General features: G+C 39.0%; 1 protein-coding gene across 2 annotated transcripts in view; it reads right to left on the reverse strand.

Annotated features, from left to right (window-relative positions):
* Positions 1–17,044, reverse strand: part of SEMA4B (semaphorin 4B) — a 1,355,182-nt gene that overhangs the window by 263,915 nt on the left and 1,074,223 nt on the right. The window contains exon 1 of one of the 2 annotated variants that reach the window (XM_044078287.1): positions 623–745. The exons of the other annotated variant lie outside the window; for it this stretch is intronic. Coding sequence (XP_043934222.1) covers positions 623–707 — 85 coding nt within the window. The 5' untranslated portion in view covers positions 708–745. Of the gene's footprint in view, positions 1–622; positions 746–17,044 lie in introns of those variants that run through there. 2 annotated transcript variants of the gene reach the window in all.

Below are 17,044 nucleotides of genomic sequence, written 5' to 3' on the forward strand. Positions count from 1 at the left end.
AAAAAAAACAGTCAGTTGCTTATGTTTCAGTCTAAAGTTCTGAGAAACTGAAACACTGTGCATCGCTACGTGCATATTATCCAGTTGTTGAGAATGTGGTTGCGATAATACTCAAGTACCAAAAAAACTTCTATTCGCTGCCTTTTCATCATTTCCACAAAAGTGTTAGTTCTTAAAACATTTGGAAAATATTTAAGACAACCCTAGTTAGCCAGAGCAATGCCTTTAAAAAATATTAAAGCAGTACTTCTGGCTCCTGAAAATAAACAAGATAGCCTTAAGAGTTCTGGTTGGGTTTCTACTCCTGTATTAAACTACTCAGTACAAAGACATTTGTATGGTCATGGGATGAAGGTGAGTGAGCTGGGGATACTGAACTTGGTACATCAGATTGTAAATTGTCTTAACATTTCTAGTTTCCTTCTCATAGTTTTAGTGGTGCTTAAGTAGAAAGACAAATACAGACAAAAATGCTGACTCATTGAGATAAATCAAATAAAGGAGTGCAGAAACCAGTCCACTTTGTAACAAACAGTAATTACCCAATATAGTGATTATTGGTTGCAGTGACAAGGCACTTTGAAGCTGTAAGTGCACTGAATCACTTCTGATTCATACTTACCCTGGAACCTGACAATCTGAAGATCACTGGTGGCATAAAATACACTGTGTTTCATTTTAGCTTCTAGGGAGTTCATCAGTAACATGAGAGTATTTGCTGAAGCCAAAGTCCCAAACAATGAACAACTAGGTCATGGCATTGAATTTTAGACACTGTAAACATGTGGTGCACAGAGCCACCAACATTGCGCCTGATCAGCATACTATCACTTTACTGGTCATTGCTACTGATTACTTAAAAGTCTGCAGCAACAATAAATGGTAGCTAAAGGGTTTCTGAATGCCCATCTAACTCTTTATTTTTTCTTCTGCCATGTTTGCTCCTATCAAAACTATCAGCTAACTGCTCCCTTTGTTGTAAGAAAACTTAACAAAACATTTAATTGTTTATGAAATAATCTCTTCTTAACAAGTGCAGCTCCAGAAATTAATTAGGTGTAGATTACTAAAATGACATCATCCACCCTTTCTGAATTTCGGGGTGGGGGACTGCCTTTGTGTGCAACTTGGCACTTACAGCAAGCTTTTCAACAGCTCAGGAACATTTCCAGCTCACGGTGTCAAGATTGCATCATTCCTTTTACCTTTGACGAAGCTCCTCTACCTGTGGTTCAATGTTTACTCAAGATCAAAACTGTAACTGGCTTTAATAAGGTGAACCCACATCATTAGTTACTGTTTATTGAAGCACACATGTAATTACTCACTTTACGTATTTCTGTGTTTATTCTAGCCTTAAAGTTTTTGCTTACATTAACCAGTAGAGCTGCAAGCCTATTGTAGTGTTTTATGTTTAAGCATGAAACATGAGTATATTCAAGTATGTAAAAGAACAAATGTTGATGCAGTTTGTGATCAAGATACAGATTAAAAAAGGATGCAAACCATATGCAAAATGTAAAAGACTTCTGCTATGAATCACTTAAGCAATAATCTACGCTTGGGTGTGGGTAATGCTGGATTTACCCACAGCTGGTGTGGTTTGGTCACAAGGGCGAAGCCCGAGTGGCCAAACAAAGACAACCGTGGGTAAATCCAGCATTACCCACACCCAGAAGTGGGTTATTGCTATTACGCTATGTTAAAAGAGTTTAATATAGTGAGATAGCTTTAAAAAAAGCAAAGGAGATCTTCCTTTCTCTGTTGCTTTTTTTAAAGCTGTCTCGCTATGTTAAACCCGTTTAACATAGCGAGACAGCTTTAAAAAAAGCAATGGGGAAAGGAAGATCTCCGTTGCTTTTTTGAAAGCTATCTCGCTATGTTAAACCTGTTTAACATAGCGAGATTAAAGCAACGGAGCTCTTCCTTTCTCTGTTGCTGTCTTAAAAAAAAAAAAAAAAAAAAAAAAAGACTTATACTATTGGAAAAAGTCCTGGCGACCGGACCTTTTTCCATTAGTATAAGTCTGACTTACAACATGCATGCTGACCAATCAGCGTAAACATTTTGGAATATTGATGGGGGGTCATTGTATAATAACATTTAACTCAATGAGGACTCAGCTCACCAAGGTAAACTGGTGGTAATTCAACCACTTGAATAAAATTAAAAGCAAATGTTTTTGCAAAGATATAAACTCCACCACATATGCCTTGGGGGGGGGGGTCAAGTGCTCCACATCCTGCAAAACAGTACACTGACACTCCAGTCACACAAACATGAAGAAAGCAGAAATCTCCTAAATTAAAGGAGTCACTGCTGCTGCACACTCAGAAATTGCACCAGCAGTGGTTTCCTCTAGAAAACAATGATTGGCAAGCTCCACATTAGGGAACTGAACTTAGCAAGCAAAGTTGTCATGGAGATGGGACACACAGTAATGTAGGCAAGCCACATAAAGCCAGATAACTTTTTTATAGGTGCTTTTCACCTCCTTATCTGCCCAACATCAGCCTAACTCCATTGAGTCTTAGGCTCATTCATTATTCATTCCCTGAACAGTGATAAACTGGTCACTGCACCAGACAAAAGATAACCAGAGGAAGCCATCATTTGGGCATGCATGAAGGTGGATTATATTCAAATACCCGAAGACTAATAGCTTCCTAATAGCCATTTGTCTACTGAATGGCTTGTTGCAAGCCCCCCAGTACCGGGTGTCTTTAATGACAGCCACAGAGCTTGAAAGAAAAACTAGATATTACCATTGACCCTATTATGTAGACTGAAAGCCCACTTAGTGACTTGCCACGCCTACGTCACTGTCACTTTCATGTCAACTCCAAGTGTCTGCAGGGAAGCCTTCATATGCACTGATAGTTGCATGTTTCCTAATTAAGCCTTAACTCTTCCTCTGGCGGCTTGCATGAATAATCACTTCACTTTGAGGGCTTCTTCCACTCCTGTCTGTCCACAAGTATCCCATAAATGTGGACAGAGAGCTACTGGATTGCAAGTACCAAACCTATGTCCCTGTTTCCAGCTGTATCTTTGCCATCGGCAAGCCTCCACTTGCTAGTAGCAAAGAGTCAATTGGTCCTGCATCCCCTCACTAGATGGGTCGTTACCATTCTCCACAGCCACCTCCTTCAGCACCCAAGCCACTAACTAAAGTGTCATCCAGGTTGTAGTTCACTTTATTCCTCTACACCGTAGTGTCTGATTCAAAGACTCCTTTCTGAAAATTAGCTTAGCTTAACTGTCATCAGACATGACATTGCAGTGTCATCACAATGGTTATACCTTAAATGCTATGAACCCAGGACAGCAAGAGAGAAAATTATAGACAAAGGTAAGAAGAATCTAGGAGGCATTGATTGCATGGAGATCCTAAATCATTCACAACACTTGATTCTGTGGAAACGCTAGTGACAAGAATACACTTGGAGTGATCATGAACTTAAAGGAAAACTCTTCAAAACCATGAACAGCAAATACATATGCACAGCTCCTCATAAGACCTACATCATTTCATTAGAACATTTTTTATTGTCATAGATAGTGCTACTAAACAGATCACAGCATATTCTTGGGCAATAATTAGTCTGAAACCAGGATTATCACATAAAGAAATCCACATTGTGAACATCCTGGAAACAAGATGATACAAAACAGCTCCGCATTGTCAACCTCCTTAATTACAGACTGTCATGTAGCCTGCAGATCCAGTATTCATTTTCCATGCTTTGACTATGCATGCCAGAGACTAGACTTCCAAAAGAAATATCACAAAGCAGTTTACCATGTTACTCAAGATGACAAAAATATCTGGATGACCACAGAGTTAGTTGCAGAAGTCTTCAAAAGCACAGCATGACTCAAAAATATAGGATGCTCAAACAGAACTTGTTTGTCTCAAAAACGGCATAAGGGTTAATTACTTCATACCAATGGTATACCATCACTGAAGAAAAGGACTGTGGTTAAATGAACATCTGTAGTTTTCCAGAGCAACGACAATGAGAAAACCTACAGCATTAAACATCATTAAACCGCTGACTTGTTGCATCATACAATGTGAAAGTCCAGGTAGACAAAGATGGGGCATCATGCTGCAAGTAACAGATGGTGGATGGCAACCACAAAGAGTGAGGTAAAGCTATATTCTGCTCCACCCGGTAAGTTTGGAAAACGCCTGCAGGTCAAACAGCAGTGTAGACTGATGGCATGCAAAACATTTTGATGCTCCCTGATACACTAAAGGTAATTCATAGTGTTAAAGTCTGGATCAAGAATTAATTGAAACAACACTGGTAATAAGGTCTCTGCATCATCATCATAACTGCTGTATGTGACTGAGTCTTTTCTGGAGTACGTACAAGGGATAAAATCTCTTTTGTCATCAAGACAAAACCCTGCTGCAGAAACTTAACTTGTGTTTGCTATAATTTAAATGCCTGCTCTTCCAACATCTGTTCTTCTGGTATGTCACAAATACACTTTTGATTCATCATAGTAACTTATGCCTGAAAAGAAGATATACACAGCCAATATTCATTAGTGTTCAAAAGATCCACATAAGCTGAAAAAAAAACAAACTTAACAACTACTTCTTTTAGCACTGTACTGGGAGATTTCAACTCTTACATAGGAAACAATGAAGATATCCAGAGGGATGTGAATGCCACAAGGATGTTTGAAGGTGTACTTGATACAAGGACACTTCAGGCTATACAATGAAGATCAACTTTGCAGGCAGGTTATCACACCTATGACTATATGTTCTAGACACTCTGATTAAAAGAGGTGTTCATCTGTCAGCTGACTGCTTGGTGGTGAATTGGCTAAGACAGGTGAGGGAGTTAGATATAACCAGGAAACTTCAATATATAGCACAGGTATCCTATTAAAGATCTCAGTGATGTTTCTGTGCAGGATAGGTTCAACTCCCACCTCTGTAAGAGCTTTTCCTATAAACCTAATGGATGTAGAGTCTGGATAAATCATGTTCGAAACCTCAGTAGCTGATGCAGTGATAAGAAAATGTGACCAAAAGGTGGTTAGTGTACATGGTGGCACTAACCAAAGGACCAACTTGAGTACACCAACAGTTAATAAAGCCTTGAAGCTGAAGAAAGAGCCCTTCAATGTAATGCTAGTGGGTGCTAGGAGAGTCTCTGGATTTGTCTGACAGTTACCAAAAGTTAAGGAATGTAACAGCTGCAGCATTCAGCAAAGGCTGAGGTGTCAGTGAAGTTTGGTGAAGCCATGGAGGATGCATTCTGTATGGCCTCAAAGAGATTCTGGCAGACAAAGTAGTGACCCTATATGGGGACAGTGGTAATGCTGTTCTCTTCACGGGGTCAATAAATGAATACTATGACTAGGGACATTGCTAAGAAATGGAAAAAAAAAACAATCCGAAGAACTCCTGAATCTAGTGGTCATGGTACCTACTGAGGTGGAAATGCCAGTCGCAACTGGTGGGATTGGATCCATTTCCATATTTAAGGTCACTATGGTGTTTAAACAGTTCCACTATGGCAAGGCTGAATGAGTAGATGAGACCCATATAGAAATGCTAAAGAAACTGGACAGAGTTAGGCACTGTGGTTAAGCTGCCTTTTCACTGTTGTGTGGAAATATGGAACAATACTTCTGGACTGAAAAACTGGGACAATGGTTCTCTTTTTCTAGTAGAAGACAGGAAAGTATGTATCTCTGAAAAAGCCTGTTTAGTTTCTTGAAAGTAGACTACATCAGAGAGTTGAGCCTATGATTCAACAAAAGCAATCCCAATTACGTCCAGGCTGCAGAAGAGTGAATCAGCTTTATGTCCAGATGCTGGAGGGATTGTGAGCATATGCCACCGCATTTTTTAAATGTGTTTTGTGGATTTGACAGAAGACATATGGCCACATACCCCAGAATAAATGTGTTTGTGGATTTGACAGAAGGCATATGTTCACATACCCCAGAATAAATGTGTTTTGTAGACTTGACAGAAGACATATGACCACATACTCCAGAATAAATGTGTTTTGTGGACTTGACAGAAGACATATGACCACATGAATGTTGTAGGAATTGCTATAACTCAGGGTCCCAAAGCAACTCCTGTGTGCCATCTGGTTATTGCATGTAAAAAGTGGGAGTCATATCTGCATTCTAAGTCATTAAGTCAAACACATTTAAGATCAGCACAGCATGTGTGTCTTGCTTCACATCCTGTAAGTGACTTTGACAGAGAGGACATTAAAGCAGATAAGATGTCTGGAAAGTATCTAATTTGGAGAAAAGTGTGTTGCATGTTCATTGTTTGCAGATGATAGTGGTGTTGCCTTAGCCAGAAGTGAATGTAATTTCCCATGTGCACCAATCTCCCCTCTGATTTGTTTTTTCTTTCCAGTGGGCAGACACCCAAGGAGACTTTGCAACTATGCAATGTAGCTGGACTACAAAGACTGATGAGGCAAATAAATAAATCGAGAGAGAGAGAGAGAGAAAAAACAAACTCCTTACTGACTTTGTATAATCCTACGTCTTCTACTGTACATATAGCTTTTGCATATCTTCTTTCTTCTCTGAAACTTATTTACAGCTTCCTGTTATTTTTAGTTTTTTATCTTAGATAAGCTGTTTAATCCTAATGATCCTAGTTTAAATTTACCGCCGAGATTTTGCACACTGCAGTATACTAAGCAGAAGACCTCAGGAATTCCTAGAAATGTTATTAATTTTGATACTTACATAGCTTGTTTGGATAGTTACTTAAAGTATAAAATCCAGTCAGAAGAGATGTCCTATTCTTATCTGCCAAAATAAAACACATTTTTGTTGGTTTCAGCATTTTCATATGGCCAAAAATGTAATATCTGACTCTGGTTAATTTGATTATTTCACCAATAATTAATAATTTTGTGTCAGTTTCATGCAATGCGCCACACAAACAAGCAAACTAGCAGTTTTATTGACATCCAGGAGGCACATGCTTATCTGAAAAATCAAATCAGTCACGACTGCCTAATTTTATATTATTGGAATTCACTGTCCACAAAAGAAACACTTAGATTCTATTTAGGATAATGGGCGGCCACGGGGGTGCAGTGGTTAGCGTTGCCGCCTCACAGCAGGAGGTTCTCCGGTTCAATTCTAGGCTGGGGTGCCTTCTGTGCGGAGTCTACATGTCCTCTGGGTGCTCCTGTTTCCTCCCACATCCCAAAGACATGCAGTAGGTGGATTGGACACTCTAAATTGGCTCTAGGTGTGAGTGTGTGCGTGTGTGTGCCTTTTGTGGAAGGTTGGGCGCCAGGCTGGCAACTCGACACCGTAAAACTCCACTGCCAATCATGAGCGGACAGGTGATTCGCTGTGGCGACCCCTAAATGGGAAAAATCTGAAAGAAGAAGAAGAAGAAGATTCTATTTAGGATAATAATGGAGCTGCACTTAAACACAGAAATGAAGTGAAAAACTGCAAAGCATGTACTCAGTCATGTAATACTGAATATCTACTGCAAACAATGAGTGTGGGAAGGGATGGTGCATGATGATACAGTACAAAGACAAACACCAAGAATTCTGGCATGATTCACATTCAAATGCATAGCTGTATCATCTTCACAATGGGAGTTAAGACACAGTTTCTACATGCTTGTCCCCCTCACAACGTGGCAGACGTTTTAACACTGGATAATGAAATGATTCAGCATGTTGGAGCATGAGTGTGACTGCACAGTATATGTGCACAGAGATCTGCTTGTGTATGAGCAGTTATGCATGCGAGCAGCTTGGGGGGGCAGTGGTATGCACAGGGACAATTTACTGCTGAGTGTAAAGTGAATGTGTTAGAAAGGGACATATTCAAGAATTAGTGAAGAAGGTATTAGAAGAATGACCAACAAATTTGTGCACTGACAAGCAGTACTGTAAGTTTTGTAATAATGGTCTGTAGTGGTGAAGTAAGAACTGAGTCAAAGGCCTCTCTTCAACAGTCAGTCTATGTGCCATTTCTCATCTATAGTTAACAGCTCTCTGTACTTAATGAAAGGATTACATGACAGATACAGACAGTAAAAATAGGGTTTCTTCACTGGGAAGTTGAATTCACTCTCTGCAAAAGACTGAGAAGCATGGCAATCCAAAAGGCTTTCAGACAAAACTCTGCTTTTTCAGGTCAAGAGGAGCCAGCTTATATGGTCTGAGCACCAAGTGAGAACACCCTTTGCCCACAGAAATGAGGTCCTTGGGCAATCCCAGTTCACGATGAGGGGATAGCATCTCTTCAGCTTGCCTGGCAATGCTTCAGGTTCTTACAAGATGATCTGACTACTACTGGGGATAGCTAAGTCTGGGCTGCTCAGCTGGATACCATCAGGACCCCAGCAGGGCAAGTGAATTAGGAAATGGATGGATGGACGCATATTACATGCAAATGGCTCAAATGAGTTTCTAGCAAAGTAAGTGTCTTTGTTGGAATATTTCCAAATCAACACCGTCACATGTACAGAATTTGCCAGTCATCAACTTAATTAAAACAGCACAGTTTTCTTGTAAGGGACTACATTCTTCTTCAAAAGAGAATATTTTTATTTGCACTGTGCCTTTTCTGGTGTTGCTGTAGTGATCCTTCACTATCTCACTACTATACAGTTATTGTTTATTAAGTACACACAATATGATTTTATATCACCTGATGGTATTTCGAAGATTAGACTGGTAACTGGAGTCACAATATCTATTATTAATCCTTAAAATAAAAAAGTTATTACATGATCTGCAACCAATTAGCCAAACAGACAGTGCAGACTTAAAGTCTTTAGTTCCAGGAGGCTGTCATTCTAAGAGCAGTAGTGAATTCTCAGTAACTCTGTGTTTATTTACAAACTGGTATGTCCTGAAATGCTAGGAGTGGTTTATCAAGCATTGCTGCATGAATTTATCTGGTCTTTATATATAACGGATTCTTAAAGCTATTACTGTACTTGTGGTGCTACATTTCAAGTGTTCCCTGTGAAATGACGACTGACTTACAGACCACCTGCTCATCAAACACAGTAAATAAAGTCATCAATGACATTGCATGTCGTGGTCCACAAAGATGTTGAGCCAGATAAAGGCCTATGAAGAACTGGGCTGCAGACAATGTTACCTTACCAGTTATCACTTGCTCTATGCGACAGCCAGTGCTTATGCACCCGAATTCAAACTGGGGAAGCACTTTAATGCACTTCCTGAGGACAGAGCCAGGAATAGTAAGGGGCTGAGGGGCCTAGGTAAGCATCAATGTCTGAAACAAGTATCTTTCTTACTTATAATATACTTATAATAGATACATCATTGGATAATGGCTGAAACAAATACATATCTTACTTATAATACGCTTATAATAGGTACATGATTGGACAAGTCTGAACAAAAGCTGCAATAAACTACAACGGCTCTTCAGCACAAGGGAGGAAGCAAGACCAGCCCTGGGTATTAGAAGCAAGTGAGGTTAAACTCCATAGAACGTTAATAGCGGTGGTGGTGGGAGAGAGGTGAAAGCAAAAAATCTCAGTAAAGGCTGATACACTTGGGAGTACAACTAATCCCAATACATGAATCAATATAGTTCTGTGGCCACAAAGTGCTGTCAGTCCAGTTTAATTCAGCTCTATGATTACACAACAGGAATGGATAATAACATCCTTTCTCTCTATCTTTATATATATATATATATATATATATATATATATATATATATATATACATACTCTACCGTCACTTTATTTATTTTATTTTATTTAATATTTGTTTACCGGGAAAGTCTGACTTGGAATGACCCAATTTTCAGTGGAGGCCCGGGGAGAAACACTCCAGACACATTGAAACATGGGACGAAACTGGAGCATGCAGAGGAAACCCACACAAATGCAGGGAGGACATGCAGAATCCACACAGAAGGCACCCCAGCCAAGAACCAAACCAGAGAACCTCTTGCTGTAAGGCGACAATGCAAACCGCTGCACCACTGTGTCATCCGCTGCACCACTGTGCCACTTTACTTTACTTAAGTAACCAGTTCAGCTAGTCATCTCACAAAAGATTACTCAGTAGGTTCCTGGAGCTAAGGGATGGAATAAGAATACCGATATATGTGAAATGATAGTTGGAAAGACACAAGCAGTAGTAATAGTGAGATTGTTGGCAGAAATACAAATAAGTAGTGGTCCTCAGCTTGTATGTCTGACATATCTGAGGTAAGAATAACAGGAGCAACCTATCATGACATCAAGGTAGGTGGTCATGGAAACAGAAAGATGGAAGAAAGTGCCTTGCAGGAGCCTGGTAAAAAAAAACGTGACCCAAAATTTGTCAAATAAAACTTAATACAGATAAACTTAGAGTGCTCACCTAGGACACAGCAACCAACAAAAACAGACTGAGGAGACTAATGTATAATGATAAGAGAATGGATCTGGATGTGGACAGAACATCACCAATGGATCATCAGATGTGGAAGAAGATGGCTGCATTCTGAGGGGAACCAGCTTCTGAAACAGGGACATCATTCTATCACTCTGCTGGACAACAGTCAGGCCTAATCTGGAATAACACATGCAGTAACAGAGATTAGACAGGGATAGGGAATTACTAGTATTGGAAAAAATCCAAACAAATAAAACTAAGAAAATAAGAGGTACAGGGCAACTAGATGATAAAGAAGGCATGGGCTGCTCTGTACTCACAACAAACTAGGAATGGCTGAGGTGAAATGATCTGGTTCAACATCATCATAAAGAAGGATTCTGAAGGTATGGACCTAAGCACCTTTCACATATTACATTGCAGAAAATGTGCATCACTACAATATCATGGATCTCTTCTGGCAATTTTTTATAAATAACATTTTAACTGCTATAGCAAAGACTGCCTAACATTTATATTTTTCAGAAATGTAAAACATGAGCGCAACTTGCATGGCCTGCAAAAACAGATACATTATCACTGAAGGAATAAAGTAAAAAAACCCCAAAAGGATGTAAAAAATAGGAGTAGCTAGCTGTTCAGATGAATTGATAAAACTAAAAAAAAAAAAAAAAAAAATCAGAGGTTGAAATTAAAAAAAGGCTGATGGAATTAAACATTAGAGCAAAGTGGAGTTAAACATTAGAGCACACAAAGAAAGCCTGAGATTGTATGCTGTACCAGAGAAACTGGAAAGAACAGACTGCATTACTTTTATAAATGTAAAAAATAAGCAACTGGACTGGTGTTCCTTGGAATGATTTGCTAAATGAGAGAGAGTGCATCTTGTGTATGCTTCAAATCTTTCCACAAGAAAGCAGCTAAAATCTGCATTAGTAAAGATGCAATCATACTGGCAGAAAGAGGTGATCCTGACAAAATTGTGGAAGAAGGAAAAGTATTAAAAATTGGGGACAGTAGAGTGTTTCTGGAAAATGATTATTTACAGGACACCAGGTAGAAGGGCAGCACTTTTACACCAGCAATTAGGAAATGTCAAGAGGCATGTGTTAGATTTGGGTCTATATTACATCGTCGAACTCACAGGAGTTCGAATGATGTAATGTCGAACCAGGAAGTTCGAAACCCAAAAAGTACGAAAACACAGAACAGCGATTTTTTTCCCTAGGGAAAAAAAATCACTGTTCCGGTACAAAAAAAAAAAAAAAAACACGTACACTTTATACTTAAACTAATGTGGGGGGCTGTGCCCCCCACATCTCCCCTGCTTAAATATACCAACTCCGAGATTGCACCACAGTGAAGGAAATAGCAAAGCCACAAAAACGACCCACCAAATTTTTTTCCCAGGGAAAAAATCGGTGTTCCGTGGCTTTGCTATTTTCAAATTTCAAACACATGGGTTCGATATTACAACGTTCAGACTCCTGTCAGTTTGACGTAATATAGACTCATGAGATTCAAGCTGCTGTATTCAGCTTTCTTCAGATTTTTCCCCCTGGAGGATTAAAGATATTTTAGATATAGAGCTGGTAAAGGAGGACATAAAAAATACTTAGTCAAGAAAGAGTGAGCCAGCATGCAGAAGGGGATTCTGCTTCTCATTCGTCTTGCAGCAACAAAGTCCATCCACACACTTTGTCAGTGAAACATTTTCCTTTGTTCCAAAGGAAAATGTGTGAGTGAAAGAAAAAAAAAAAAAACATAGGAACTTATTTGAGGAACCAAGAGTATCTTTGACTTAAAAAGTGACTGGTTTTGGAAAATGGGAAGATTCAAGAAGAGCAGAAACATTGTGAAATTATTGAATAAATGAGAGATGATGAAGCATCAATCTTATTAGTTATAGGAACAGGCAAGTGAAATGTGGCTTTGCAAGAAGAAGTAGCTGAAGAGACACTGGTGGGTGGACTCACTTTATGTCATTAATGTTTAAAAGGACATTGAAGGGACCGAAGAAGTGAATGTAAGGAAAACATTTTGGCTCTTATTAATATTCATGTGAAAATTTCATGATGTAAAGTATATGCTACAGTGTAAAACAGTCTCGCATAATATGACATCAGGGTATTTTAAATGTGAATTTCGGGGGGACTATAAGTGACTGCTGTGTATGTTAAAGATATTAAAGCAAGGCAACACTTTTTCTTGGTTGTAAGGTATCCAGGCTTCAAACTGTTAAAGTACAAAAAACTGGACAGAAACAAATTAAAGTTAATATAATGTTGTGATCTTGGGCTACATTCAAAAACAATGTTATGTATAATAAGCAGGAGTAAAAACAAGGCTATAACAGGAATGGCAATCAGGAGAAGTTAGCTTTATTTGCAAATTATCTAAATTTGTACTTGGTAAATCCAGAAATGGATATTTTGGTGTTGGGTGACATTTTGATATTGTTTTAAGTCTTTAAATTAAAATAAAATGGAGACTATTGCAGCAAAGAATGTACTCACATATAAGTCGGTTCAGCAATATCCATATTTATGGAGATATGATAAGATGAAGTATTTAGATAATATGGATTACAAAGGATTATATTAAGGCAGCTAAGAATATGTAAAAAAAGATTAAACAAAAGATAATATAAAAATTGAGAAGCAGGAAGCTCTTGATGTTTGTAGTCCCTTTACTTTTATGCATAGGATAAGGCTCATATACATCGTATAAGCAGAAGGTGGTAAGTCAAAGTGGAAAGGGATGATGATGATGAAACAGGGAGCTGACAAGTAAAGAGATGGTAGGATTCTGGATGTTAATTCTAAAGAAGAAGAAAAACAACCATATGGTATATTACAAGAACTAAACCAATGTATAAATGGAAAAAAGAGAGTTTAACTATAGGGATGACTGCAAGTAGGGGTATAGAATTCAAGAAGGCAAGAGAGGTCTGGAATTTGCTAGAGAAAATTAGCAAAGGAGAGAAAGGCTTTTGGAGCAAACAACTAGAGATGGGAAAGGTAACAGAAGTTTGGACTGCAGGTTAGAGACCACCTTCCCTACCTGGGACTGATAAGAGTACAGGCAAACAGAAAAGGACAAGGGATTCCAAATGACCAGATGTGGTAGAGTTTTTAGTTGAGTCTAGAACATAAGTTGCTGCTAAAAACAGGATAATTAGTAGGGCATATAAAATATTGCACAGCAACTACAAGAATCAATCAGGGAAGGTTAGAAAAGACTGGGAAAAGAGAATGGAAAGGCAAAATACAAAGGAACAATTGGAGGACATCTGTATGGCTACCAAGTATGCAACAAAGTCCAGACTACTTATGATTTTTGTTTGGAAGTAATTGCATTGGTATTTTAAACCCCAAGTAGATTTCATACATTTTTCTCAGGTAGATAGGAAATGCTGGAGGTATGATGGGAGAGAGAGAGGTAAATGAGAATGTTTTGGGGGATATAATGATTGGGTAGACAGAGGAAGAGGCTGGCGAAGAAGAAGTGGGACTGTTAAAGAGATGAAGAAAGTAGACATGAGTATAAGGAGATGAGTCACATGGCAAAGAAAGAGGTGGCGAAGGCTAAGGATAAGGCATATGGAGGGTTGTATGAGAGACTGGACACTAAAGAGGGAGAAAAGGACCTGTACCAATTGGCTAGACAGAGGGACAGAGCTGGGAAAGATGTGCAGTAGGTAAGGGTGATAAAGGATAGTGAGGGAAACATACTCACAAGTGAGGAGAGTGTGTTGAGTAGATGGAAAGAGTACTTTGAAGGGCTGATGAATGAAGAGAATGAGAGAGAGAGAGAGAGAAAAGGTTGGATGATGTGGGAATAGTGAATCAGGAAGTGAAACAGATTAGCAAGGAGGAAGTAAGGACAGCTATGAAGAGGATGAAGAATGGAAAGGCTGTTGGCCCTGATGACGTACCAGTGGAAGCATGGAGGTGCTTAGGAGAAATGGCAGTGGAATTTTTAACCAGATTGTTTAATGAAATTTTAGAAAGTCAGAGTATGCCTGAGGAGTGGAGAAAAAGTGTTTTGGTACCTATATTTAAGAATAATGGTGATGTGCAGAGCTGCAGTAACTACAGAGGGATAAAATTGATCAGTCACAGCTTGAAGTTATGGGAAAGAGTAGTGGAAGCTAGGTTAAGAAGGGAGTTGATGATTAGTGATCAGCAGTATGGTTTCATGCCAGGAAAGAACACTACAGATGCAATGTTTGCTCTGAGAGTGTTGTTGGGGAAATACAGAGAAGGTCAGAAGGAGTTGCATTGTGTCTTTGTGGACTTAGAGAAAGCATATGACAGGGTGCCTAGAGAGGAGATGTGGTATTGCATGAGGAAGTCGGGAGTGGAGAAGTATGTAAGAGTGGTACAGGATATGTACGAGGGTAGTGTGACATTGGTGAGGACTGCGGTGGGAGTGACAGATACGTTTAAGGTGGAGGTGGGATTACATCAAGGATAAGCTCTGATCCCTTTCTTATTTGCAGTGGTGATGGACAGGTTGACAGATGAGATCAGACAGGAGGCCCCATGGACTATGATGTTTGCAGATGACAATGTGATATGTAGTGAGAGTAGGGACCAGGTTGAGGAGACCCTGGAGAGGTGGAGATATGCCTTAGAGAGGAGAGGAATGAAGGTCAGCAGGGCTAAAACAGAATATATGTGTGTAAATGAGAGGGAGGGTAGAGGAATGGTGAGGATGCAGGGAGTAGAGTTGATAAAGGTGGATGAGTTTAAGTACTTGGGATTAACAGTTCAAAGTAATAGTGAGTGCGGAAGAGAGGTGAAGAAGAGAGTACAGGCAGGGTGGAATGGGTGGAGAAGAGTGTCAGGAGTGATTTGTGATAGACAGGTACCACTAAGAGTGAAAGGGAAGGTCTACAAGAGGGTAGTGAGACCAGCTATGTTATATGGGTTGGAGACGGTGGCATTGACAAAACGGCAGGAGTCAGAGCTGGATGTGGCAGAGTTAAAGATGTTAAGATTTGCACTGAGTGTGGCTAGGATGGACAGGATTAGGAATCAGTATATTAGAGCGTCAGCTCAGGTTGGACAGTTTGGAGACAAAGCAAGAGAGGTGAGATTGCGTTGGTTTGGACATGTGCTGAGGAGGGATGCTGGGTATATTGGGAAAAGGATGCTAAGGATGGAGCTGCCAGGTAAGAGGAAAAGAGGAAGCCCTAAGATAAGGTTTATGGATGTGGTGAGAGAGGACATGGTGTGAAAGAGCATGATGCAGAGGACAGGAAGAAATGGAAACAGATGATCCGCTGTGGCGACCTCTAATGGGAACAGCTGAAAGAAGATGATGAATGATTGGGTAGACTTTAAACGTTCTCCACAAAGTACTTTGTTAGAAATGTCGGTGCAGCAAATGGCAGTAATTAAGGAAATGATTCTTTTGAGCTAAGATATAGGATCCGAGTTGTTCAGACATTGTAAGGCCTTACTAAGTTTAATGCTATTGGCTGCCAAAAATAGTTACTAGAAAATGGAAATCAAAATCCAGACCAACAGTAATTGTAAAGGAAATAAAAGAACTGGAGGTGAGATCTTGAGAAAATGAAAGGCACAAATGACATAGAAGTAAATGGAATATGTGGGAACAATACTTGTATAACAATGTTCAGGAGGAGGAGTAAAATTTAAGGGAAAGCGAGAATTGATCAACTGACGTAATGTTGGAGTGAAAAAATGTTAAAAAGAAAAGATACGTATATTGCATGAAAATAACAAAGGAAACGCTATTATGGCTTGTTATCTTTTCTGTTACTGTACATGTACCTATTCACTTTTTAAAAGGTCATATTTAATAAAGATGTTAAAAAAATAGAAATCAGAACTGAACAGATGCTAGTCAGCTAACAATGTGTCATCACCTATGGGTAAGATGTATGTAAACTGATACGTAGACCAGCTAATACACAAAGCAGAAGGTGTGTTGACCTAGTGGATAAAGAGAAAGAGACAATAAAGATCACCTCCATGCTGGCAGCTGCACTTTAAAATAGATAAGACTCCAAGTAAGCTTGCAGGCTACTTTAAGTAATCAAACTTTGGTTTACATTTGTTGATTTTGCCATTTCCGTGAATATACATACTAACAGCAATATTCTGTGCTGTTCTTTACAAGTACATGGGTGAATGACTGGAAAGTCTTTTTTCAGCATTCACATTCCTAAACAAATACACTGAAATAGTTAACTGTAGATTTCAACTTGTTTACAATATTGAGGATGTTTGTTTTGAACTAGCTTTAATTTGGGCTGTTAATTGAGATGCTAAGATTTTGTTGATATATCATAAGATAATTATAAGAAGACAAACATGGGAAGTGTGAATGTGTAGCCTATAAAATTAAAAAATACACTACATTACATTCTGTTCACATTACTTTTCCAAATCATTAAAATTGTATTTACTTATTTATTTTACTTTGTTAGCCACAGTAGACTGATGACTTCAATTAACTATTTTCAGACATAGCCCAGGGCAGATAAACAAGCTACAAGGAGTAACAGAGCAATCGATATTTAACAAACTACAAAGATGCACAAAGAAATAATGGTTGTTTATAGACTGTTACAACTAAAAATTGCACACCTTATATCCATC

The sequence above is a fragment of the Protopterus annectens genome, chromosome 7.part0 (genome assembly GCF_019279795.1).
Source record: "Protopterus annectens isolate FY-2018-M chromosome 7.part0, PAN1.0, whole genome shotgun sequence".
Lineage (NCBI taxonomy): Eukaryota > Metazoa > Chordata > Ceratodontiformes > Protopteridae > Protopterus > Protopterus annectens.